We start from the raw sequence: 27,055 nt of genomic DNA on the forward strand, positions 1-27,055 counted from the left end.
TGATTATATTAGTATATAGTTATACATGTGATATATTTTTAACATGCAGCATTGAGAGTTTGGAGGAAACAGTCTGATCAACATTGATGGGAATACCTTAACTTTAACATGTGACGTCATCACAATCATGGGGAGTCTCAAAATTCTCCTACAGTAATAATCTTGAAGATTTTCATTAAAATAAATGTCTGTTCAGTCACTATCTATCGCTGAATTAGGTAACACAATGGTGATTGAGCGTATTGTTATATTAATTTATATTATTATTATTATTATAATTTATGATTAAAGAACTGGGTGTCTGTGGCGACATTCCCGGAAAAAACTCAGAAAATCAGAAGCGGCGCATAGTTAGTGACGCATTTTCCATCACCCATCAGTGGTTGGTCCGCCAGAGAGGGTAGGTGGACGCAACAGGCTCACTCTTCAACTCACTTGTGTGTGAGCGGCGCACTGTTTTTTCCGGTGTCTGCTAGCCTTACAATAACAGAGAAGGGGGGGGGGGGGTTATGGAACCCTAATAGGTTTTTGTGTAACATGAGAGGTCATATTATTTGTTGATGTAGATTTCCTACTACATTTGATAACAATGTAACATTACTAAATTACATAGCTATTTGCACAGCTAACACTAGCTACCGGACCATGTCAAGAAAGGCAACATTAGTTTAGACAACGTTGCGCACAGCATCCATCTCTCATATCAGGTAACGTTGCGTTAGCTAGCTAGCTAATGTAATTAACACAATCTAATGCTAGCTAATGCTACCGACCGGTACCGACCTCGCAAACTGTCTCTCGAATGCAATGCTACCTTGTTGTAACGTAGCAATGTAGCTAACTAAAAAGTCAGTTCAGATCAATGATTCGCAACAAGACTGGATGAAACTTGCAAAATTCCATTTAACATGGTTGTGTACTTATAGTACATCGCTTTGGATAAAAGTGTCTGCCAAATAAATGTTATGTAAATATAATGGTTATGGATTTCTTGTTAGTTGCAGCATTGAGAAAAGAATTTGTGTTAAATGGTAATATTAAAATATTCTCCAAATAACACAATAGCTTAAATCCGCACATGGGGAGACATTAGACACTTACTGTGACTAGATTTTCTTGTGAGAAAAATTATCGACTTCATATTTGGGCAGTATTGTTACCATTGACTCACAGTGATAGGTGGAACAAAAACACTTGAAGCCTGAAGCCAAGCACACTGCTGCAATGAGCAACGTCTCTCAACAAGACCTGGAAGTTAGCTTCAAAAATGAAGCTCGGTTTTAGCCGCTTGGTTGAAATAAATACGAGTGGAAAAAAATATGCATTGAAATAAATACGTATAGAAATAAATAAGATCCCTTCAGAAATAAAAGCACCATGAAATAAAACAGACATGAAGTAACGAATAGATGTTTATTTATTTCATTGCTTATTTATTTATTTCATTATATATTTCATTGCTTTTTTATTTATTTAATGCTAAGTTTCATTACTTTTTATTTATGTATTTATTTCATTGCTTATTTGTTTATATCATAGATAGAAGACTTAAGGTGCTGAAGGATAAATGATGCATGTTGCCATTTAGTAGACTGATAATAATGATTTTGCGAATGTATTTTTAATGCTGCATGTGCTGCAGTGGGCAATTGAGAGCGGAAGGAACACCACTGAAAGGGAAGGGCAAGGATGTGAGCTCTTTAAGTGTTTGGGAAATATACCATTGGAATATATCCTATTGCCAATTAATTCTGTATGGGAGCAAGAAGGGATACCTGCTGAGTAGCATGCTGTCGCTCCATTACAGCTCTCTGGCCCAAGTTGGGTGGTGGGGGTATGTGCTGGGGTGGTGTGTTTACGGCGCCATCTGCAGGCAGAGAGGGAGCGATTTAGCTGGCCTGCAACCACAGCTGTAGGCAACTACAGTGATTGGTAACACTTGGTATCTGTTCTGCCTGCAGTGAGACCGGGGCTTGGGAATGAGAGACGCACGCGGGAGCTATGAGGCGTCTAATCCCTTTATCTGCCACGTGTGTTTAGTTTGTTTACCTGTTTGTGTATGGAAGCACACAATAAATCCTGAGTGAGACACAGAATTGTGGACTGTGTGGTTTGTGGGCAGAGGAACTTGAGAACCCTTTACAACCTGCTTTTCACAGACGTTAAAAACAGACGCAATTACCTTTGCCGCAATTGCCACCAGCCATGATAAATCTCATGCAGCAAGTCATATGCATACATTTCCATTCTCTCCTCCCATATTTGTGCCGTTAACGCAAACACACAAATTTTAGGGATGCTGCATTTTTCTTGCTTTACCAGCGTAAATCTCTGGTGCGGCACCTTAGTAAATATGGAAAAACGCTATTTATCTCGTTAGTGCAAATCCTTAGTAAATATGGCCCTTTGTGTTGTATCTAATAAGGGGTCAAATGCCATCTGAACTGGAAATGAATGGATGCAGCCAGCACCATTAAATTGGCCCATATCCACATTGATTTATCCAGTATAGATTGACTGTGAAAGTGCAGATGACTCCGCTCACTTCAGTGTTACAACCTGCACTCCGGCCATACCCAACATGGGGCCGTGAAATTAGTGTAAATGTAATGCAGATGTGCCAACGTGGAGGCCAATTTGGCCCAGAGTCAAAAGCTATCTGGTGACATATCATAGATATTAAAATACAAATGTACAGGAAATAAAATACTTATAAAATGAAATAATCATGTTTTGGTATGTTTACATGTGCCAACTGACCCATAGATTTTCTCATTTACTAACTGTCAACAAAAGCCCAGTCTTGTCTCACAAAAAGGGAGAGATATTTAGATATATTTGGGAAAATTATATTTCTTAAAATTTTACATTGATGAAATGATAGGAAAACTTTATTAGCTTGAGTCAAGTTAAGGTAAAAATAAAGGAAAATAAATCAAAATATAAGAAAAAGAGATGCAGCTAGCACTAGGCAGCTAGATACTATGTTTACCAGCTGTATCTGAGGAGGCAAACAATATGCAAATACTATTTGTGCTAACTAGCTTGGGAAACCAAATAGTACCAGCTAGCAATTTATTACCGATAATACATACATTAGCGCCAAGTCAGTTAGCAACAATGCAATTAATATTGACAGATGCAAAAAAGGGAGGGGATGTGACTGGATTCTTCAGAATGCTAGCTCTGGAGCTGATTGATTAGATATTGTTCAGGAAATGTAGTAGTATTTCTGGATCGGCATTGGCAACTTATAGATGAGGGCAAGTTTGTTTGTAACAGCACAACCAATTATGTGCCAAGTTCCCCAATATACCAACAAGGTCATATTTACAGGGTATGAATAAACTATTCAAAATAAGACATAACAACCCTTGTTGTTCAACATTATCTTTAGATTTTGCTCTGTAAAAATACAAATAAAATGAGAGGAAAATAACATTTTACACAAAAAATACCAGGGAACATGTCACTTTGATAGTGTGCCTTAAAAAGGACTGGTACTGATGTTGATAACAAAATTGATGTTAATACCACGGTCGACAATGAAAGAAATAACACCAGTAACTACAGTACTGGCACAAATTATGGAAACACTGTGCTTATTTATCAAGTTATTTATCACTCTTAAAATTTTTGTTGGTGCCTTCTCTTCTGTTCTTGTTTCTCAGACCCATTTTTGACTGTAAAAATGTATTCAAAACCATTATCTTCGACATTTTATGTGACCATCAGTAATTTGAAATAAAGTATACGAGTCAGAAAAGAAAACAGTTTTCTTCTCGTGCATATTATCATTTTATGTAGAAAAAAAAAATAGACAAAGAAATACATGTTAAAGCTGATTTTAAAATCTCCAACAATAAGATACATTAGACTGCTCAATATTGTAGGAATGACCTAATTCAAAGGAAATTACAATTATTATTACTTGTTTCACACAAATTATACTTATTTCTGCATTTTTGGTTTGTATTTATATTAAATGCAAAACATTTTGTGTTTATTGGCAAATACTGCATTAATCATCAAAATCTGTTTAAAAATGCAGCACTTCCATAATGTACATGCAGCCAAAAATACACCAATGCTCAGTGATTAAATGAAATTTTATATCCTGACTTTCCATCATGGCTATAATGATGATTTCAAATATATTTAAGTTTATCCGTTATACATATAAATTAAGTAAATACAAAATACTAATTTAACAAACAAAAAATCCCACTTGGTCATAAAGTCATGTCTTCAAAGTGTGTGTGTGTGTGTGTGTGTGTGTGTGTGTGCGTGTGAAGCACAGGGTAGACAAAAGTATTTCAAAATATTTATCAATTTGCAAAATACTGAAAGGAAAAACTTAACTACATTGAAAAGTGTTGACAATGATCGCAGTGTTTCTAGGAAATGTATTTGTCTGTTACCTCTGTCTGTTGCTCTCAACTTGCATTTCCTGGTTATGCCTTTGAGAATCACAGTAAGACGGTAAAAAAAAAATACTGTATTTAAACCTGGTACACAGCAGTGCTGGATCTGAGATGTGCAGTGGGATGGATCTGCAGATCATTCTGCTGGCACTAACAGTCCTCTGGGCTGCAGCACAGACCCCACCATGCAGAATACTGGGGAGGGCAGCCAAGCCAAGATTCTATCAACATGGAGACATCAACATCGGTGGAGTCTTCACTTTGTACGATATTCCTTTGGACACAACCATCAAATTTAATGCCAAACCAGAACCGCTGAGATGCTCTCGGTGAGGTTAACCTGTACGAGTTTTTTGTAATGGTGGTAATTTGATGATATTTTTTGTGATTCGAATAATCCTAAAAGTAATATCAATAATGTGAAAAATGTAAGCTATTGAATTTACACATCTTACCCAGCATTATTTTTGCCTGCTGGGTAAATACATGATGACTGCCTTTTCATAGAATGCCACATGACTGTGTAAAATTGTATTATTAGTATTACAATGATTATTAAAACAATCCACATAATTTGTCATTTCTAGAGTTGACTTAAGAGAATTCCGGGTGGCCCAGACGATGATCTTCACCATTGAAGAAATAAACAACAGAACTGACATCCTCCCAGGAGTATCTCTTGGATATAAAATATATGACACCTGCGACTCTGCAGCAATTTCTATACAATCAGCCATGGCTCTGATGAACGGTTATGAGGACACACTGACCGACACATCTTGCTCCACACCAGCCGTAGTGCACGCTATCATTGGAGACTCAGTATCTACAAACACTATGGCAATTGCTGCAACAGTAGGATTATTTCAAATTCCAGTGGTGAGTTATTTTAGTCTTACAGTTACTGCAAAACAAGTCAGCATTTATTGACATTTAAAAGTTAAAGTAGCATAAGAAGAAACTTTTTCGAAGTTTCCTATCCAGGGGTTTTCTGTTGCGTGAATGTCATAGTAAAAATAGCAATAATGGAAAATATTACATTTATGTTAAATATTTGGGGGAAAAACATTTTTTAAAAGCCCTCTGATATTGCAAATTTATTTTGGTGACTGCATGCTTCTAGCAATCATGAATCAATAGTCCCTAGCAAAGTTTTCATGTATTTGATGGGTGTATTGTGGTGTATGTGGTTATAAAATTAATGTTCAAAACCATTTACAAAACTTTGTTGACCAAAACAGCATAACTCACAAAATCCCCAGATTCATTAATGTGGAAGTATTAAATCAGCAATTTTAATTTACATAACACTTAACTCGCAAATTAAAATTGCATAGCTCTTGTTACTTTTTCTAACATACTGAAAGTTTCTGCAGACATTTGTTGATTACATTTGTAAGATAGGTTACTGACATTGTATGTGTCAGAAATTGCTTTTTTCTAATATGTTTACATTCTTAAAATGTGGTGGAAATTGCAAACTGACATGCCAATGCCCAACAGAACTCTTTCTTTTTGAATATATTCCACTTATATATTGCTCTGGATGAAGAACAATTGCTAGGTGATTGTAATATACGTATGTAGACAAAAAGACATTCCAAAGATGTATAGTAAATATAGATTCACCTGTTTTGTTAACAGTGAGATGGTTGAAAAACACTACACCTGTGGGGAAAAAATAAACAGATACAAAAAAAATTGACTTGGCATTGTGGGGATGTACTATTATAGGATTTACCATTACAGCATCCTGATAGAGACAACCGTAACTCATATTCAGACATGAAAATCCATACTCACATTTTATAATCAAATTTAAATTTCAAAAATTTTCAAAGAAGCAGCATGCTGTACATGTGACTGAGTTGCTTTTTGGTTCAGCCACATACACTTACACACATGGACACACACACACACACACACACAGATACATACATGCACAAACACATACAGACACTACATATACACATAATATATTTTCCTCATGATCTATAAAATGACTATAGTATACATTGAATCACTGTCTATACAAAGTTCTCATACCTTTTCCCTTTTGTGTTGTTTTCAGATCAGTCACTTTGCTACCTGTGCATGCTTGAGCAACAGAAAAGAATTTCCCACATTCTTCAGAACCATTCCCAGTGACTATTACCAGAGCAGAGCACTGGCTCAGCTGGTGAAACACTTTGGCTGGACCTGGATAGGAGCAGTGAGAAGTGATAGTGACTATGGCAACAATGGGATGGCCACGTTTATAAAAGCTGCTCAACAAGAAGGAATCTGCATTGAGTATTCAGAGAAATTTCACATAACGGAATCAGATAAATTATTGAAGGTTGCAGATGTTATCAAAAGAGGTACTGCAAAGGTCATTGTCGTATTTCTTAGTGTGGGTGAAATGTACATGTTACTGGAGCAGCTGACGCTTCAGAATATTACAGGTCTCCAAATGGTTGGCAGTGAAGGGTGGATAACAGCAAGCAGTTTAGTAACACCTACAACTTTCAGAATACTGGGAGGGTCTATTGGCTTTGCTGTCCCCAAAGGCAAAATAAATGGCTTTAAAGAGTTTTTGTTGAAACTTCACCCATCAAAATACCCAAATAATACTGTTGTCATAGACTTTTGGGAAAATGCGTTTCAATGCTCCCTCATAAATGAAAACAATCTACCTCAAATGAATCCCTGCAAGGGATCTGAGAGCTTAACCGAACTGGAAAATGAATACACCGACGTATCAGAGCTGAGAATCTCCAGCAATGTTTACAAAGCAGTATACGCTGTGGCTCATTCTCTACATGGCTTATTGACATGTACACCCCATCAAGGCTGCGCAAACAGGGTGAAAACAGAGCCCTGGCAGGTAAATAAATAAACCCTTCTTATAAAGCTAATAAAATCCTCATGATGAAAAAATCCACTTCAGTATTTATGTCAGTAAGTATTTGTTTGCTATTTCTCCAAAGGTACTTACAGCTCTGAAAGAAGTCAATTTTACTCTGGGAACTGGAGAGAAAGTCTCATTTGACAGTAATGGAGACCCAATAGCCAGTTATGAGCTGGTGAACTGGCAGCTTGGTCCTGATGGTGCAGTAGAGTTCAGAGTGGTTGGCCACTATGATGCCTCTTTGCCACCTGGACAGCAGTTTGTGATGAGCCCTGTTACTACGGTTTGGGCTGGTGGACAAAAACAGGTAAGTGTTTAGGCACAACATAAAAAGGTGGTCCGATGACAGTATGCAGCCTTATACCCGTATGCAGCTATTAGCACTGATTGAGATAAATAATTAGATATGACAGTTCAGTTCAAACAGTTCAACAGCATACATAAATAAAACTACAGCAGGACAGAGAGAGAGCATGTATCAGTTAAGACTATAATGGTACTGTAGAAAGTCCAGCATAATATGTATCCAGTATTTGATGCTATATATAGAGCCCCTAAAGCAGTGGTAACCAGCTCTGTTCCTGGATATCTGCCATTCAGGAGTTTTTCATTTCAACCCTAATTTGGCACACCTGAATCTACTAGTTAGCAGCTCAGTGTATATATTTTGTTGTTTAATTACGTGTGCTTTGTTAGGGTTGGAGAGAAAACCTACACAGTACATCTCCAGGAACAGGGTTGGTTACCACTGCTGTAAAGGGACATGGTTGCAGACAAAAAAAGAAAATACTTTTGCGAGATCTCATAAAACGTTTCCTTTCCCTTGTAGAAGTTTTGCATTCTCCTGAGAAAATAATATCTATAAATAACAGCACATATGTACTTTCGGGTCAATGTCACAGTGTCATTCATAATTGGAAAACAGTTAACATGGAGGGGCAGCTAAAACATGTATAGGCTGAGATAGCTAGCATCTTTAGGTATCAGTCGATCAAAGATAACTGGTGCAGAGCCCGTCAAAGTGCAGACCAAGGCAATAACATTGCATCTACACATGTGCACCTTATTTTGCTCTTTGATAGGCAAATTGTCCAAGATGCAAAAAGTAATCCGAAATCCGAATTCTTTCAATTCTGTAGTAGGAAAAGAAAAGTGGAGGATGTCAGGTGTATCAGGAATGAATAAGGAGCATTGCTTCATAAGAATGCCTTAAATAGTTATTTTGTTGACAGTTTAACTAGAAAAGAGGTTACTAATAGACTGGAAGGCATATTCAGTAGTCCTAATGTCTTAGCAGATACTGAGATAGAGAATGAAGCATTGGATAAATTACATGCAATAAAAACAAACAAGGCAGTAGGCCCTTATGGCATATACCCAAGGGTACACAAAGGTTTAGGTAAGATCATATTTAAACTACTGGCAGGTATTTTGACACAGTCATTAGAACCTGGAGAAATACCTGAGGCAAGCAAGGTAATACTAATATATAAGAAAGTACTGATCCAGAAAGTTTAACTTGCATCTTGTAAAATACTAGAATCTATCATTACAGAAAATTTAGAAGTGTTTCTTAAAATAAAAACATCTAAATTGATAGCTAATATGGTTTTCACAAGAGAAAGTCACATCTGACAAACCTTTTGGCATTCTTTGAAGAAGCTACCAAGTGTTTGGACTATAAAAAGGCTTATAATATTATATACTTAGTTTTCCAAAATGCATTTTATAAGGTACCACGAGGGACTTATAGAAGACTGGAGGAATTATAGGAGGTATTTCAGAGTGGATTCAGAACTGGCTACAGGGTAGAACACAAAGAGTAGTAGGAGAGATATTGTCTGAGCAGGGAACCTTGGGAAATGGAGTCCCACAATGATCAATGCTGGGACCATTGCTCTTTCTTATTTATATCAATGACCTTAACAGGGATGTAGAAAGTACATTAGTCAAATTTGCAGATGATATCAAACGGGGAGGCCCAGCTAATAGTTTGGAATCTACTAAAGTAATCCAAGAAGATTTAAACAAAATCCAGAAGTGGGCGGAATCCTGGCAAATGAAATTCAATATAGCCAAATGTAAAGTTCTATGTAAGAAATAAAAACATTAAGCAGGATTAATTCAGAGGAGGAACAAAACTAGAATGCGGTCAATGTGAAAAATGGTCTTTCAGGTTCTAGGAACTGTGCTGTAGCAGTAAAAAAAGGCCTATGGGATGCTGGGACATATTAGCCAAAAGTGCAGAGTGTAAATCCGAGAAAGTTATACTTAGCTTCATACATTTGTTAGACCACACTTGGAGTACTGTGTGCAGTGCTGGGGACTGTACTGCAAAAAAGATATAGAGGCTCTGGAAAAGGTTCAAATAAGGGCAACCAAATTGATTCCTGGGAATAAAAGCTATGGAAGACTTAATAATAATAATAATAGTAATAATAATAATAATAATAATAATAATAATAATAATAGGTTTTATTTATAAAGCACTTTTCAAGCAGTATCTCAAAGTGCTGAATTATCAAATTATCAAGACTTAAAATGCTTAATCTCTTCAAGTTTATTAAACTGAGATTTAGGGGTGATGTGATTGAAGCTTTTAAATTAATAAAAGGGATTAACAAAGTGAACTACAAGATATTCTTCTAGTTCTGCTACTTGAACGAGCAAAAGGCAAATTCTGAAAAGACATTATGAACAATTGTTTTCACACAGAGAGTAGTCAATGTGTGGAATGGCCTACTAGGTCATGTAATAGAGCCAGAAACTGCAAATTATCAAGACCTGGCTTGATACAGTGTTAGATATTATCTAGTATGCTAGTAATGAGAGCACTAGGTCCAATTTAGTCAGGAAAATGGCGAGCGTTGTTGGGCTGAATGGTCTGTTCTCGTCACTATTTTATGTTAATTTGTTCTCTGCTCCCTGGTTTAAGGTGTGTTCATTTGTGAAATCGGCAAATAAAGTTATTTGTTGGAATGAAAACCTGCATACACTCGGCCCTCCATGGCACAAGAATGGGTGTCACTGGTTGATATGCACTTGAAATATTGGTTCAAATTAAAGGCCACACAATGCCTGGCAATACGGGTGGATGTCATTGACTAATAGGAGACAGTCAGTACTATTAAGGGCATGACAATAATATAATTTTTACATTTATTTTAATTTCACCTTTACTTAACCAGGAATAAACCCCATTGAGATCAAAATCTCTTTTGTAAGGGGGACCTGAGATAAAACACACGTCAGTAATCAAAACACAAATAATTAGGCGGTAAAAATGTTGCAAATCCCATGTAAAATAGTTAAAGATTAAGATACACAACATCAGCATCATTAATTCATTTTCCCCCGCTGCATATGTCCAGCGTGTGATTATTCTTGAAAAACGAAGACGTTCACTGCTAACATTACCTCAAAGGAATGCAATTCAGACAATTTATAACCTGTACTTCAACAGTTAGTTATCTGGTTTCTTGTCATTCTAAATTACAGTATGTAAGGAAGACTTGCAGTTAAAACATGCATTGTTGCACTTAAGAGTGATATGTGTAGGGATGACATTCATTCTTTTACTGCAAGATGTCAAGCCCATCATCCTGTTTCAGTCCTCTCTTTTTCTGCTATTCACACAGATTTACATTAAAGCATGGACAGGTGGCATTATTGAACAGAAACTGCCACAAGCACAGTGTAAACTGATTTTTCATTTGAAACCATTGCACCTAGATGGCCTCAATGAAGAATTCAATCTAAGTTGTGCTCTGTTTGTCATCATTATTATGGTCATTCCTGTTGTTGATCGGTCATCATTACTGGTAAGTTTTAAATTATTTAACATTAAGTGAGTAGCTAGCTAGCTGTACAAATACGCTACGACAGCTATAGCCATGTATATGTTCTTTAAACGACATGAACGCATGTTAGCTAGCTAGCATGCTCACGTCAATGTTTAGTTATCAATTATGGAACGGGTAATGTTACTCATAGTCGTCTATAGAAAGCACATTAGAAATTACCCTTTTAACCTTGTCATAAGTAGCCAAGACACTGTGCATACCGTGTATGCTACTTTAAAAACGTAACTTCTCTAGTTACTCTTCATAAAAGCAGAAGCTACACTAGCCAACATTTTACTTCTAGCAGCAATGAAGCTAGCTACTTCTTAATGTGGTTGGATATATGACAATGAGAAGGTGGTGGCAAAGATTTCCACGCCCAATCACACCAAAATGTTAGGGAGATACTGGGTTACCGCATTCACGACTTATTAGACAAATTTAAAGAAACCCTTCATGAAGTCACAAAAATGCATTAAAGTTCTATAGTGAACAGTTGATAACTAGCTAAACATCAACTTGAGCTGGCTAGTTGGATAACAGACTGCATTTGTGTCATTTTAAGACCGTACACACAGGCAGGTATCATTATATTAATATCGCACATAGTTAAGGTAAGATAACTGGATAATCTAAAACCACTAATTAAGTACTGTTGCTGCTCAATAATGGGAACACTTAAAAATGTAAGTCTAGCGTAGTGCTAAGGTAGACTATTTAAAAGTTTCGCCTCGCCAGAAGATTATTAGGAACAGAAGATCTTGCACAAGTGGAGAAGCAATGTTACTACTTGGGACTCATCGAGATATACAAGAACAGGAGACAGCTTCCATTTACCGATTTCCTATGGGTGCGGCTCATTGGTGCATGAGGCCAATATGGGTATAAGGAGGCTGCCATGTTTGAATATGGGGCCTTTTAGCACCACAGCATGCACACTGGGTACCTAATCGTGATGAATCACGGTAAACTGGTAAACGCAGAGCAGTGACGTTAACCCGCAGGGGCGAGATCCGAGAGAGCTTTCAAGTCGTCTGAAAAACTGTGACATTGCATCTGGTACCTGAGTAGGTACATGATTTTATGGAAGAAAAGCGACCAGGATATTCCTAATGTGAATTCTAACATTTCTGAAAGTTGTGGTTCCCTAGCTAACTAAATAACTATTAGGCTATGTTTGACAAGCTAGCTTTCGAGTCACTTAGCTAAAAACAGAGGGTTTGGCAGTTCAGGGTTTCCTACAAAAAAAAACCACAATGACCACAGACTCTCAGACCTTAAAAACATTCATTTCTGTACCTACTGACTTCATATCAACAGACAGAATTCACAAACAACTTCACACGTCCGCACAATAAAGCCCCAAACTTAAGAGATTTTGCATTTTTCCCTTCTTCTTTTTCCTGCCCATTACATCATCACAAATACTCCATGCCCACAAACAATACATCTCCCCACTGGACATTTAGCTACTCCAGTCAATCAAAACATCCCATACACATGAAAAATGAAAATACATATTTTTGACCTGACAAATTTGTGCCTGTTGCAGCTACTTTGTTAGTGGCTCGCTGGCAACACACTTGCCTATGGGACCTTCAAGGCCAGGGATCGAATCACACCTAAATTTCTAATTTTTTACACAAGCTAATTTGCAAACTAACAATTGCCTATTACTTCAAATAGGCAATTGGAGGCACGGGTGTGCCCATGTATGTAAGTGCGTGCACTGTGATATAAAACCATGCAAACCAAATTGGAATGAAATAAATCTTATGTCTTTGTCTGTGGGGCTCAGAAAAACAATCAGTGCCTAGAGAGGAATTATTTATGTGTGAAGAAATTTTAGAGTTTCAAAGTATTGTCCAAAAGAATTTAATCTGGCCACCATACATTTCTAGTTTTGAATGGACTTCAATGGGGAAATGTTCTTTTTGGCACCAGAGGCTAGCAAAACTGCAATACCGTGAGTAACCACTAAAGTTTGCAAGTTTCACAGAGAATGGCAATCCCGGTCCCCTGTTTGATCAGCACTCCACCAGGCTCTGCGCCAGTTATCCTCGAACCACTGAGCCAGTTAATTCTCGAGACGCCCTATGCACCAACTCCAAAGACAGACTCTTCCAGTTAACCTGACACACCCCTCGCCAATAACTACTCGACAGACTACACCAGTTATATTTGATCCAATGCACCAGTTGACAAATGACAGGCCCATTCAATTTTGAACGAATCACTGCCTCATAGACTACTGGTACAGGACAGTAGTGCTGAGATGCATTTAGGTTGACTTAGTGTCAGAATCATCAGCTGAATAAAGAATAAAAAGCTAAGCAAATGTTTGAGTGCTGGATCGAAATAACAACGCTTCCTTCCTAGCTTCTGTTATCATTGCAGGAGACAGACATGAAGGCAAAAGCTCTCTCACTCTCTCTCTCTCTCTCTCAATTCAATTTGCTTTATTGGCATGAAATACATACAGTAAATATTGCCAAAGCATTACATAAAAATAAAAAACAAACAGAAAGAAACACACACATGCAGGAATTCCAAATAGAAGGAGAAAAGAGAGAGAGAGAGAAAGAGAAAAGCAATAGACTATTTATACTAGGATTTTGTTAACTAATTATATGTATATGTTATAAGTTGAACAGGTAACCTTTTACATGGGTAGTTTCTCACTGTCCCTCAGGTTGTGACAAGCTGAAACATATTCTGCTGCGAGTGGGGCTGTTGACCCTTCTCCCAGAACTATTTTCAGCTTTTCTGTGTTTGTCAGGGAAGGAAATGATTTTATAATTTTAGAAAATTTGTTGAAATATGTTTTCCTTATTGCAGAATATTTTTTCACAGTCTAGGAGGAAGTGCATCTCTGTCTCCACCTCTCCTGTCTTACAGTGACCACATACACATTCCTCTTTGGGCAACCATAACTTTTTATGTCTACCTTTTTCAATTGTTAAGGTGTGGTCACTGAGCCTGTACTTGGTCAGGATCTGTCACTGCGTCATATCTCTGACAGAGAAGAGATATTCTGCCTGTGTGTATTCTCTGTTTAGGGCCCGATAGCAATTCAGTTTATTTTGGAGTTTGGTACAGCTCTTCCAATGTTCCAAATATATGATTTTGATTTGTTTTATAGTTTGCTTAACTCTAATTGGCGATTATGAAGCAGTGCTGATCTGAAGCTAGTTTGTGTTAGTACTGGTTAGTTTAGATTAGAGATAGTTTAGATTCAGTACCAGCTGACTGAGGGGATACTTTCCTGGGCTTACCTCTTGGGTTTTTAGAGCCTTATATTGTAATGTATACAATCTCTCTCTCTCTCTCTCTCTCACAAAGTATTAAAAAGCCCCCTTTTTTGGGCTTCATATCTACATGACAAAGTATTCCAAAAAATTATTATGATCTACTTACACGTCACATTGTCCATGGGTGCTTTGAGTTGAGAGTTGAACCATGTTTCACAGAAACCCAGGTCAGCATGCAGTGAGAGCTGTCCCCCAGGCACCCGGAAGGCTGCGCAGAGAGGAAGGCCTGTCTGCTGCTATGACTGTGTGCCCTGTGCTGAGGGAGAAATCAGCAATGTCACAGGTAGTTAACTCTAACCAGTCTATAGAGAACATTTCTAAGTTGCACTTTTTATTGGGTTGCATTTAACTGTATGGCCATAGCTGTAACAGGGTTCTAATAATGATATTATTTCCTTACAGATTCTAATGACTGTATTCAGTGTATGGAAGAGTACTGGTCTAATACTAAAAGAGATCAATGTGTTCCAAAGGCTGTTGAATTTCTGTCATTTCACGAAATTCTGGGAATTGTGCTTGTTATTTTTTCCATATTTGGAGCATGTGTCACTGGATTTGTGACTGTACTGTTCTTTATAAATAAGGACACACCCATTGTGAAAGCCAACAACTCAGAGCTGAGCTTCTTGCTGCTCTTTTCTTTGAAACTGTGTTTCCTTTGCTCTCTTACCTTCATCGGCCGGCCCTCTGAGTGGTCCTGTATGCTGCGCCACACTGCGTTTGGGATCACCTTTGTCCTCTGCATCTCCTGTGTTCTGGGGAAAACAATAGTGGTGTTAATGGCCTTCAGGGCTACACTTCCAGGCAGTAATGTCATGAAGTGGTTTGGGCCTCTGCAGCAGAGACTGAGTGTTCTTGCTTTCACTCTCATACAGGTCCTTATTTGTGTGCTTTGGTTAACAATATCCCCTCCATTCCCCAACAAGAACATGAAGCACTACAAAGAAAAGATCATTCTAGAATGTGATGTAGGATCAACAGTGGGGTTCTGGGCTGTATTGGGTTATATTGGGCTCCTCTCTATATTGTGCTTTGTTTTAGCTTTTCTGGCTCGTAAGCTGCCCGACAACTTCAACGAAGCCAAGTACATCACATTCAGCATGCTCATATTCTGTGCAGTCTGGATCACCTTTATACCAGCTTATGTCAGCTCACCTGGAAAGTTCACTGTGGCTGTGGAAATATTTGCAATTTTATCATCTAGTTTTGGCTTGCTGTTCTGTATCTTTCTTCCAAAATGTTACATAATATTATTCCAACCTGAGCAAAATACAAGGAAACATATAATGGGTAAAAAATCACAAGCGGAGCATAGTTAGTGACGCGTTTTCCATCACCCATCGTTGGTTGGTCCGCCAGAGAGGGTAGGTGGACGCAACAGGCTTGCTCTTCAACTCACTTGTGTGTGAGCGGCGTACTGTTTTTTCCGGTGTCTGCTAGCGTTACAATAACAGAGAAAGGGGGGGGTTTAATTAAAAAGTTTTTGTGTAACATGAGAGGTCATATTATTTGTTGATATAGATTTTGTATTACATTTGATGACAATGTAACATTACTAAATTACATAGCTATTTGCACAGCTAACGCTAGCTACCGGACCATGTCAAGAAAGGCAACATTAGTTTAGACAACGTTGCGCACAGTATCCATCTCTCATATCAGGTAACGTTGCGTTAGCTAGCTAGATAATGTAATTAACACAATCTAATGTCAGCTAACAATTAGAAAAAAGCTAGCTAAGGCTACCGCCCGGTACCGACCTCGCAAACCGTCTCTCGAATGCAATGCTACCTCGTTGCAACGTTGCAGTGTAGCTAACTAAAGCCAAGGCCAGTTCAGATCTATGATTCGCAACGAGACTGGATGCAACTTGCAAAATTCCAAGACGTCTGATTGTAAACATTCTAAAACTGCACTTGGCGATTTGACAAGGTGGGTCTTTTGAGACCCCTGCAACTAACCAGTTCACACCGCTGCAATTTTCTCTGCAACATTCTAAAACCGTTTTGTCTCATTGCGAATCATTGATCTGAACTGGCCTTAACGTTACCGTTATTTACATTGCCATCAAGTTCATCAATATATTGATCGGAATAAAGCCGGGGTATAGGTGGAGCAGAGCCGGGTCTGATTTCTGTGTAAAGATGTCAAGCTGGAGAAAACTAAATAAAAGAATATGGCAGTATGGTTTAGGGTTGTTATTATTTTATTACGCTTCCTCATATGTTCCTTCAGCCTTGATGCCCTTTTTTGATGAAATCTCCTTTGTTTTTGTTTTATTCTTCTTATTCTGATTGCTAATTTAACACCCAGCTCAGCTTTATTCTCGAACAGTTTAGCTAGCAAAACCAGAAACAACAAGGCAGTTGTTTCAGAAATATCACACAACAATCATTCACGAAGAAGACTGTTCATTGTGCACGAGATACATAATTGCACGAGCCACAGCGAATCCCGCAAATTCTTCTCTGCAGTGTAAGATGTTCATACCGAGCAAAAGGTGGATAAAGAACGTTTGTGGAAATTGATCATCACTAATTCTACCCCAGGTCTGCTACAGCATTTTAACCCGGCTCGGCAGTGTAAAGACAGCTTAAGTTAGCCTAATGTTAGACAATGAATGAGTATGTACATAACGTTATTGTATAACAACCATTTTTTATTCAGTAAATAATAAGTGTAATAGTTGGCTTGGCCCAGGTGCCAACTGACTGACGTCACACAGGTGACACTGGTTGGATCCGGTTGGGTCTATGGGAAGTGAGGTCCAAAAACACACCTGCAATTACCGCTTCTCGCCATTGGTACCGCCAAAGAGAACGAAACGGAAATCTTTGAGATTGTAACTTTAAGTAATGCGATCGGGGCCCTGGATCTCCAGTGCTGGGTGTTACTTGGCAATATGAAAGATAATGGAGGAACATATGACAAAACTGTGTATGTATTTTTTTTATGACAATAAAAATAAAGGAATAACCCATTAGAGACTGTATAGTTATTATAAGCCATTTTCACACATGAAGTCTCATCCAGCAATGTTCTAGAACATTATGGGTCAATTCCAAATGCAAGCTGGAGTCATCATTCCGGAAAGGTTCCTCTGGTAACTTGCTGGTTGAACACATAGTAACATTTACACAAAAGTTCCATTTTGATGTTTGAGTGAACTATACCTTAACATTACCGGATCATGCACAGAAAAGTCAACTGACTCTGCAAAGACATTCACCATGCTACAATTCTTACTATAACAAAAAAATGTTTCCAACATATTTCTCATCAGAGACCTCCTACAACAAAGTTTTAGGTGTAGAACTTTACATCAATATCTGGGTCTCACAGGGTTAATGGGTAATTGTTCATTCAGAATTGACTAACCTTATGCAAGCTAGATATGATTTGATTTCTATGAAAAACAGACCATCAACTAACACAATTGTGCATCGCTACTGCTAACACAATTAGCTAGCTTGTGACCTTCGGCATTGAATTGCTTGAAGGTAAAAGATAATTGGGCATGGCTAGGGTGAAATGTTCAATGTCCAATAATCTGGTGCTTCTGTTTTATAGCATTAATCTAATATTAATTTGTTTGCAAATATAGTTTAATGAAGTCAATCTTCTAATGTATGCTGGTGTTTAAAGATCCATGTACACTGGCTCATGTTCAAGTACATGCAAGAGGCGTACATGTTGTCTTTCTAGCAGTTCTCTGCGTAGCAGCTAGGTCAGGAAGGGACTAAATTGAGATGTGAAACACATGTATTGCTGGAATTTTATTCACTCATAGCACTGCTGCTGACTGATGATCTGTTCAGGAAATGTAGTGCTATTGCTGGATCAGCACTGGCAGCTTATATATGAGGGACAGTTGGTTTATAACAGCACAACCAAAGATGTGCCAGAGTTGGCCCCCACCCACCAACATGGTATATGTCAACCATGTCATATTTAGAGGGTAAAAATAAAGTATTTAAAATAAGACATTGCGACCCTTGTTGTTAAACATTATCCTTTAGAATTTTCTCTGGGAAAAATACAAATAAAATGGCAGGATGATAGCATTTTCCATAAAAAAGAACAGGGGAATATGTCAGCTTTGAGACAAATAAATAAATACATTAGAACAGTACTTGTATTGACAATTCATACAAAATTGTTCATGTGAATAACCTGGTTGACAATGAATCTAACATCAATAAATATGTACCACTAAATATACCACAGTGCTCAGTGATGAAATGCAATTTTGTGTGCTGCCTTTCCATTATGGTTATATTGTTGATTTCAAATAAAGTATATGTAAAGTGGATGAACTTGTAGGCCTACATGGTAAAAATAAAAAGCCCCAATGATTCTGAGCCATTCCCCATCAAGGCTGTTGCCTCTGTTGCTTCTGGAATTTGCTCCAACTCAAACCACGCTTATCCTGGGATTCAGGTATGCCTTTGAGAATCACAGATCGATGGAGAATTAAAACTGCTGTATTTAAACCTGGTACACAGCAGTGCTCGATCTGAGATGTGCAGTGGGATGGCACTGCAGATCATTCTGCTGGCACTAACAGTCCTCTTGGCTGCAACACAGACTCCACCATGCAGAATACTGGGGAGAGCAGCCAAGCCCAGCTTCTATCAACATGGAGACATCAACATCGGTGGGATCTTCGCCCTGCACCATATTCCTTTGGACATAACCATCAAATTTGATGCCAAACCAGAACCGCTGAGATGCTCTCAGTGAGTTTAACCTGTAACAGTTGTTTGTATTGGTGGTACTTTGATTATATTTTTTGTGATTCTTACACTTCAAAGAGTAATATCAAAAATGCGAAAAATTTAATTTGCTCTACATATGTTATCCCACATTAGGTTTGCCTGCTTGGTAAATACATGATGAATGTATTTTCAAGGAGTGCCTAATGGCAGTGTAATATATGTAAAATTGTTATTATTAGTAATAAAAGGATCATTAAAACAAACAATCAACATAACGTGTCATTTCTAGAGTTAACTTCGGAGAATTCTGGGTGGCCCAGGCTATGATCTTCGCCATTGAAGAAATAAACAACAGAACTGACGTCCTCCCAGGAGTATCTCTTGGATATAAAATATATGACACCTGTATCTCTGCAGCATTTTCTGTACAATCAGCCATGGCTCTGATGAACGGTTATGAGGAAACACTGACCGACACATCCTGCTCCACACCAGCCGTAGTGCAGGCCATCATTGGAGAATCAGGATCTACAAACACTATGGCAATTGCTGCAACAGTAGGGTTATTTCAAATTCCAGTGGTGAGTTGTTTTAGTCTTTTACACATACTGCAAAACAAGTACCCAGTCATTGATATTTAAAAGTGAAAGTAGCATTAAAAAATTCTCCTGTTCAGGGAGTTTTCTGTTGTGTGAATGTCATGGTAAAATAGCATTAATGGAAAATATTATATTTATGTTAAAAAAAATTTAAAACCCTCAAAAATGACACATTTATTTTGATGATTAAATGCTTCCAGCAATCATGAAAGAATAGTCCCTAGTAAAGTATTCATGCTTCTGCTCAACGTATTACTTAATAGGTGTAATTTACAAAATCTACAGATTTATTAATGTGAAAGTATTATTTCAACAATAAAAATGGCATTTTAATTTACATAACATTTAACTAGAAAACTCAATTGTCACTTTTTTAACATACTGTGAGTTTCTACAACAAATTGCTGTTAATATTTCTAAAATAGATGATTGAGAGTGTATGTGTCAGAAATGGTATTTTTATATGTTTACATTCTTAAAATGAGGTAGATATTGGGAACTGACATGCAACGTATGTCAGTGCCCAGCATAACTCTTTTCTCACTCATTTGCGAGGTGATTGTAATATATCGGCAAAGACATTCCAAAGAAGCATATTAAACATAGATTCACAATTTTTTTTTTTACAGTGAGAAAATGATGGTTGAAAAACATTCTTCCTGTGGGAATAACTAAAACTGTGATGCAAAAAACTGACTTGCAATAGTGGGGATGTGCTATTACAGCATACTTATGGAGACACCTATTAAGAATTACTGACTCGGCAACACTCACATTTAGACATAAAAATCCATACTGAAATGTTATAATCAAATATAAATTTCTACCTTTTTCAAAGAAGCAACATATTGCGCATGTGACTGAGTTGCTGATTGTTTCAACCACATACACTCACACGCACACACACTGCATATACTCACACACATACTGAAATATATTTGCCTCATGATCTAAACAATGAGTATAGTATAGTATACATTGAATTACTGTCTTTACAAAGTTCTGATAACTTTTCCCTTTTGTGTTGTTATCAGATCAGTCACTTTGCTACCTGTGCATGCTTGAGCAACAGAAAAGTATTCCCTACATTCTTCAGAACCATCCCCAGTGACTATTACCAGAGCAGAGCACTGGCTCAGCTGGTGAAGCACTTTGGCTGGACCTGGATAGGAGCAGTGAGAAGTGACAGTGACTATGGCAACAACGGGATGGCCACATTTATTACAGCTGCTCAACAGGAAGGCATCTGCATTGAGTATTCAGAGAAATTTTACAGGACACAACCAGAGAAATTACAGAAGGTTGTAGATGTTATCAAAAGAGGTACTGCAAAGGTAATTGTCGCATTTCTTAGTCTGGGTGAAATGAACAAGTTACTGGAGCAGCTGACGCTTCAGAATATCACAGGGCTCCAAATGGTTGGCAGTGAAGCCTGGATAACAGCAAGCACTCTAGTAACACCTACAAGTTTTAGTATACTGGGAGGGTCTATTGGCTTTGCTGTCACCAATGGCAAAATAAATGGCCTAAAAGAGTTTTTTTTTAAACTTCACCCATCCCAGTACCCAAATAATACTGTTGTCAAAGACTTTTGGGAAAATGTGTTTCAATGTTCCCTCACAAATGAAAACAATCTACTTCACATGAATCCGTGCACGGGATTTGAGAGCTTAACTGAAGTAGAAAATGAATACACTGATGTATCAGAGCTGAGAGACTCCAACAATGTTTACAAAGCAGTATACGCTGTTGCTCATTCTTTACATGGCCTGTTGGCATGTACATCCCATCAAGGCTGTACAAACCGTGTGAAACCAGAGCCCTGGCAGGTACATAAATGAACCATTCTTACAAAGCTTATAAAATCCTCATTATGAACAAATCCAATCAAGTATTTATCTCAGCTTAAATCTGTGTTCCCCTACAGGTACTTAAGGCTCTGAAAAAAGTAAATTTCACTTTGGAAACTGGAGAGAAAGTCTCTTTTGACAGTAATGGGGATCCGGCAGCCAGATATGAGGTGGTGAACTGGCAGCTTGGTCCTGATGGTGCAGTAGAGTTCAGAGTGGTCGGCTACTATGATGCCTCATTACCATCTGGGCAGCAGTTTGTGATGAGTCCAGTTAGTATTGTTTGGGCAGGTGGGCAAAAACAGGTAAGTGTTCATGCACTACACGAAAACTGATGATAGCACATGTATGCGGCTGTATACCTGTATGCAGCTTTTAGCACTCATTGAGTTAAAGAGTGAAATAGTTGAGTTCAGTTCAAACAATTCAGCGGCAAACATAAATAAAACTACAGAAGGACAAAAACAGCACACATGTGAGGGAAGACTATAATGTTACTGTAGAAAGTCCAGAATTATCAAACGTATGTGTGACCATAATCTGTTTCCAGTATTTGATGTTTTTGCCACACCTGACTCTATTAATTAACAGCTCAATACAGATTTTTCGCTCTTGAATGAGGTGTGCTTTGTTAGGGCTGGAGTGAAAACCTACAGGACAATAGATGTCCAGAAGCATGATTGGTTACCACTGCCCTAAAGGGACATGGGTGAGGAAGAATAATAGAAAGTACTTTTGCGAGATCTCACAAAACTTTTCCGTTCCCCTCTAAAACTTCTCCTGAGAAAATAATATCTCATGTGTACGTCTAGGTCATTGTCATGGTGTCACTTACTTGGGAAAAGTAAACCAGAAGGAGCAGCAGATTCCTGTATAGGTAGGGACAGCTAGCATCTTTTGGTATCAGTGAATCCATGATAACTGGTGCAGAATAACAACGCTTCCTTCCTAGCTTCTGTCATCATTCCAGGAGACAGCCATGAAAGCAGTTTATCAACCCTGATAATCCAGACAGAAGCTAGGAAGGAATATATTTACACCTGTGTATATATTAGCCAGCAAAAGATATAGCAGGCCAGTGACAGCTCTCTCTCTCTCTCTCTCTCCCTCTCTCACTGGCTTGGAAGATTACTAGCTTGCCAGCTAGCAAGATAGACAGACAGACAGATGGATGGACGGACAGACAGACAGATAGATATCTAGCTTTTTTGATAGCTACCGAGTGATCTATCTTGCTAGCAAGTTGGCCAGCAAGAGATAAAATGATCGCAAGCAACCACGCCATAGAGTTACATACATACACATCATTTACTTAGTCCTGTGTGTGACAGAAGAATGACCGATTGTAGGCTATATGTATCCATAATAGTCTAGCGAAGATCTTCATATTTAAAGTCAAATTCAAAGCAAAACACAAGCAACTGCCCCTCCATGTTTTCTGTTCCCCAATAAATGACACTATGACAGATCTCACAAAAGTATTAAAAAACATTCTTTTATGGGCTCCCTATCTATATGATAAAATATTGCAAATAATTATTATGATCTACTTAAACATCACATTGTCCATGGGTGCTCTGAGTTGAGAGTTGAAACATGTTGTACAGAAACCCAGGTCAGCGTGCAGTGAGAGCTGTCCCCCAGGCACCCGGAAGGCTGTGCAGAGAGGAAGGCCTGTCTGCTGCTATGACTGTGTGCCCTGTGCTGAGGGAGAAATCAGCAATGTCACAGGTAGTGAACTCTAACCAGTCTATAGACAAAATTTCCAAGTTGTGCATTTGTATTGTGTTGCATTTACTCATTTTACTGTACAGTCATAGCTGTAAGAGTATTCTAATAATGATATTATTTCCTTACAGATTCTAATAACTGTATTCAGTGCTCGGAAGAATACTGGTCAAATGTTAAAAGAGACCAATGTGTTTCAAAGGCTGTCGAATTTCTGTCATTTCACGAAATTATGGGAATCATGCTTGTTATGTTTTCTATATTTGGAGCATGTGTGACTTCATTTGTGGCTGTATGGTTCTTTATAAACAAGGACACACCCATTGTGAAAGCCAACAACTCAGAGCTGAGTTTCCTGCTGCTCTTTTCATTGAAATTGTGTTTCCTTTGCTCTCTTACCTTCATCGGCCGGCCCTCTGAGTGGTCCTGTATGTTACGCCACACTGCATTCGGGATCACCTTTGTTCTCTGCATCTCCTGTGTTCTGGGAAAAACAATAGTGGTGTTAATGGCCTTCAGGGCTACACTTCCAGGCAGTAATGTAATGAAGTGGTTTGGGCCTCCCCAGCAGAGACTGAGTGTTCTTACTTTCACTCTCATACAGGTCCTTATTTGTGTGCTTTGGTTAACAATATCTCCTCCATTCCCCAACAAGAACATGATGCACTACAAAGAAAAGATCATTCTAGAATGTGATGTAGGATCAGCAGTGGGGTTCTGGGCTGTACTGGGTTATATTGGGCTCCTCTCTATATTGTGCTTTGTTTTAGCTTTTCTGGCTCGTAAGCTGCCTGACAACTTCAATGAAGCCAAATTCATCACATTCAGCATGCTCATATTCTGTGCAGTCTGGATCACTTTTATACCAGCTTATGTCAGCTCACCTGGAAAGTTCACTGTAGCTGTGGAGATATTTGCAATTTTAGCATCTAGTTTTGGCTTGCTATTCTGTATCTTTCTTCCAAAATGTTATATCATATTATTTCGACCTGAGCAAAATACAAGAAACCATATAATGGGTAAAACAAATGTGAAATCTCTGTGATTCCCTGATATATCCAAGATAATTTTGTAGGTTTCTGGACCAGAGAGCCATAATTTGTGAAAGAAATATGTCTTACCTTACAAGGTTGCCAAGATATATAAATGATGGAGAAGAAATTATGTTCATAAACCTGTGTTCACTTGATGGCAATCCTCAAAAACTTTACAAGGCACACTGTGGTTTAGTTGGCTGACTTATTTTGACCTTCCCTTTGGGCCTACACCTGGTTTATGCTACTTGTTCTTGTACTGAGTACTGATATAAAGCAAATATGTCTACTGTATCTGTGTTCATTTCTTAAGTTAGGTGTGTAAAACTTGTAAATCAGGCCACACGTGCATTTAAATCTAACATAAATGTGTTATGGGATCAGAGCCCTGTATCTCCAGTGCTGGGTCTTATTTAGTAATATACAAGATAATGTAAGAACTTATGAAGAACAAACTGTGTATGTAACTTGTTATATGAAAATAAAAAAATATTTGAAAGGAGTTACATACTTTTTTTTCACACATGCAGCCTCATCCAACAATGTTACAGTAATTTATGGGTTAAGTGCGAGCTGGAGTTAGCATTCTGGAACGGTTTCTCTGACAAATTGCTAGTTAGCCCTGCGATAGATTAGCATCATGTCCAGGGTGTATTCCTGCCTCTCGCCAATGCATGCTGGGATTGGCTCCAGCACCCCCCATGACTCCTACCCAGATAAGCAGGTATAAATATTGGATGGATGGATGGATCAACATGTCAAATGTTACATGAATGAAAATATAAAATCAATTTTTACAGGTACTGTGTACATAGGAAATGTTACTCTTTTGTTATCTCCAGTTTAACCCTCTGGGGTTTCACAAGATGAAATTAACTTTCGTTTCTATTTGGATGATTAACTTCACATGCTGTTATCATACAGACGCAACAAAAACATTGACAGAAACCTTAGAATCGTGACTTTCCAATGCGCCCATTGGCAAATAATATGAATTATTTTAAATGTTCTAAATTTGATTAATTAGATCATGTATGCTTCGTTAAAATTTACTCATTACTATGTGAATTTCGCTCAGCAGGAAGTCCGCCCAAATCGCATTCACATGTTAACAACATTATAATTACTCTCCATAGAAGGAGACTAAAGGAGGGGCGATGCGAGATCCATGTGAGAAATGCCAAGTCTGCGAAAGCGGGATAGAATGTCAAAGTGTCGCCTAATTAACTTCTTTTGAGGTGAACATTTCGTTTAATTTTGGAAAATGGTCCGTCCGGAAGCCGACACTGATGAAGAGCGGTGTCATTTCGAACAGCGAACTGATCCAGCTGAGGATCAACTTCATGCGTAAGTATATTTCTTATGATCATATTGGTAAATATGTGTACTGTATTGCAACGTATCTGTGTGTTTGTAGGAATATCCAGCAATATGCGCGTTTGTAAATTCCCACACTACGAACGATTCGAACTATTGCATCTCAAAATTATAGGCTAGTCTCTCTGCGTCTGGTTGTGTTAGAAGTATCAGGTAGACTGTATGTTTTTCGATCATATTGGTAATAAATAGCCCGTGGCGTGGCTAAGATTCTAAAACTGATGTCCTCGCACAATCAATATTAGCATACTGTAAGTAATTTCAGGAAATAGCAATATAATAACCACTTAGCTAAACAGACCTAGCCTACTTCAGATTGAGGCATTGTTATTGATGAGTTGCTTGTAGTTGAGCTGGAATAGCAATGTTTATTTAGTTTAGGTAATGTTGTTTCGTTGATAGCTTGAATTATTCGTAAATGTGTGCTGTATTGCATTCTCTGTGTGTTTGTAGGAATATTCACTAATATGCGCGCTTGTAAATTCCCACACTACGAACGATTCTAACCATTGCTTCTCAAAATTATAGGCTACCTCTCTGCGTCTGGTTGTGTTTGTTTGGTTCTTTGTTTGTATATGATGTAACCATGTCACATTTCCTAAGTTTTGTTTTCATTAGTTAGTGGTTTGCCCCTTTTTTGTAAAGCACATTTAATTTTCACCTGTTGAAGGAAATGTGCTATATAAATAAAGTTTGATTTGAGGTCACATTTCCTAACAATTTAGTTTTTATCATATTTACAGAGATGCTGATCAGGAAACACGGCCTAGTTCACCACTAGCGAAGAGGCCACGCAAGCGTTGCAAGAGTACACCAGTCTCATCTCATCTTCCATGCGTATAGTTTGCTTCAATAAATGTTCTGAAAATCAAAAGATGTCTTTGTTTCTGTCTTCTAAATGGCTCACTGAGTCTTTGTCTTAGTGGTGGGGAGGCATGCGGCCAGGTGTGAATAGCCTACTTAGCTGGCAGGTCGTCCTACCCAATGCATATTCATTACAGAAAGGCCATTTGCCCTCCCATTCTCACCTGGTGTTGAAAAATAGTAGTCACAACACTAACTTTTAGCAATGTATTTTATATTTCTCATTGGATTTGCTAAAATATTTTGTCATCTTTTGATACCCAAGACCTTGATGAACACATTTCAGTGACCAAAAGTCTTAGTCACAATTGTTCAGTGTGCTTTATTACAACATTACTGTGCATGTTCAAAACTACTGTTTACAGTTTGTGTGTTTTTAGAGCAGTTTACAATCCACACATGATTATGACCTACTTAC

The 27,055-nt window shown here is 38.0% G+C and overlaps 2 protein-coding genes across 4 annotated transcripts; both read left to right on the forward strand.

Moving 5' to 3' along the window:
• The first annotated feature begins 4,535 nt into the window (after positions 1 to 4,535).
• On the forward strand, positions 4,536 to 15,825 carry LOC118209947 (extracellular calcium-sensing receptor-like). Its single transcript, XM_035385677.1, has 7 exons — positions 4,536 to 4,753; positions 5,012 to 5,303; positions 6,496 to 7,290; positions 7,394 to 7,621; positions 10,953 to 11,135; positions 14,609 to 14,750; positions 14,870 to 15,825. Exons 1-7 carry the CDS (start codon positions 4,536 to 4,538, stop codon positions 15,784 to 15,786), a joined length of 2,775 nt encoding a protein of 924 aa, XP_035241568.1. The 3' UTR covers positions 15,787 to 15,825.
• Positions 15,826 to 18,999: 3,174 nt separating this feature from the next.
• On the forward strand, positions 19,000 to 24,438 carry LOC118209360 (extracellular calcium-sensing receptor-like). 3 transcript variants are annotated; one of them, XM_035384605.1, is made up of 6 exons: positions 19,000 to 19,206; positions 19,475 to 19,766; positions 20,819 to 21,613; positions 21,712 to 21,939; positions 23,242 to 23,365; positions 23,494 to 24,438. In XM_035384605.1, exons 1-6 carry the CDS (start codon positions 19,001 to 19,003, stop codon positions 24,405 to 24,407), a joined length of 2,559 nt encoding a protein of 852 aa, XP_035240496.1. In that variant the 5' UTR covers position 19,000; the 3' UTR covers positions 24,408 to 24,438. The 3 variants fall into 3 exon arrangements, with proteins under 3 accessions (XP_035240496.1, XP_035240497.1, XP_035240499.1); XM_035384606.1 differs by having other exon boundaries at positions 23,863 to 24,438; XM_035384608.1 differs by having other exon boundaries at positions 20,819 to 21,118.
• Positions 24,439 to 27,055: the final 2,617 nt, after the last annotated feature.

Source organism: Anguilla anguilla, chromosome 12 (genome assembly GCF_013347855.1).
Source record: "Anguilla anguilla isolate fAngAng1 chromosome 12, fAngAng1.pri, whole genome shotgun sequence".
NCBI classification, from domain to species: domain Eukaryota; kingdom Metazoa; phylum Chordata; class Actinopteri; order Anguilliformes; family Anguillidae; genus Anguilla; species Anguilla anguilla.

Excerpts from the sequence above, each read along its gene's own strand:
- LOC118209947 (XM_035385677.1), top strand. The coding sequence starts at position 4,536 with ATGTGCAGTGGGATGGATCTGCAGATCATTCTGCTGGCACTAACAGTC. Across the intron at positions 11,136-14,608 it reads TTGATCGGTCATCATTACTG|TTGAACCATGTTTCACAGAA; the intron begins GTAAGTTTTAAA and ends TTGAGTTGAGAG. Across the intron at positions 14,751-14,869 it reads AGAAATCAGCAATGTCACAG|ATTCTAATGACTGTATTCAG; the intron begins GTAGTTAACTCT and ends ATTTCCTTACAG.
- LOC118209360 (XM_035384605.1), top strand. The coding sequence starts at position 19,001 with ATGGCACTGCAGATCATTCTGCTGGCACTAACAGTCCTCTTGGCTGCA. Across the intron at positions 19,767-20,818 it reads GGTTATTTCAAATTCCAGTG|ATCAGTCACTTTGCTACCTG; the intron begins GTGAGTTGTTTT and ends TGTTGTTATCAG. Across the intron at positions 21,614-21,711 it reads TGAAACCAGAGCCCTGGCAG|GTACTTAAGGCTCTGAAAAA; the intron begins GTACATAAATGA and ends GTTCCCCTACAG.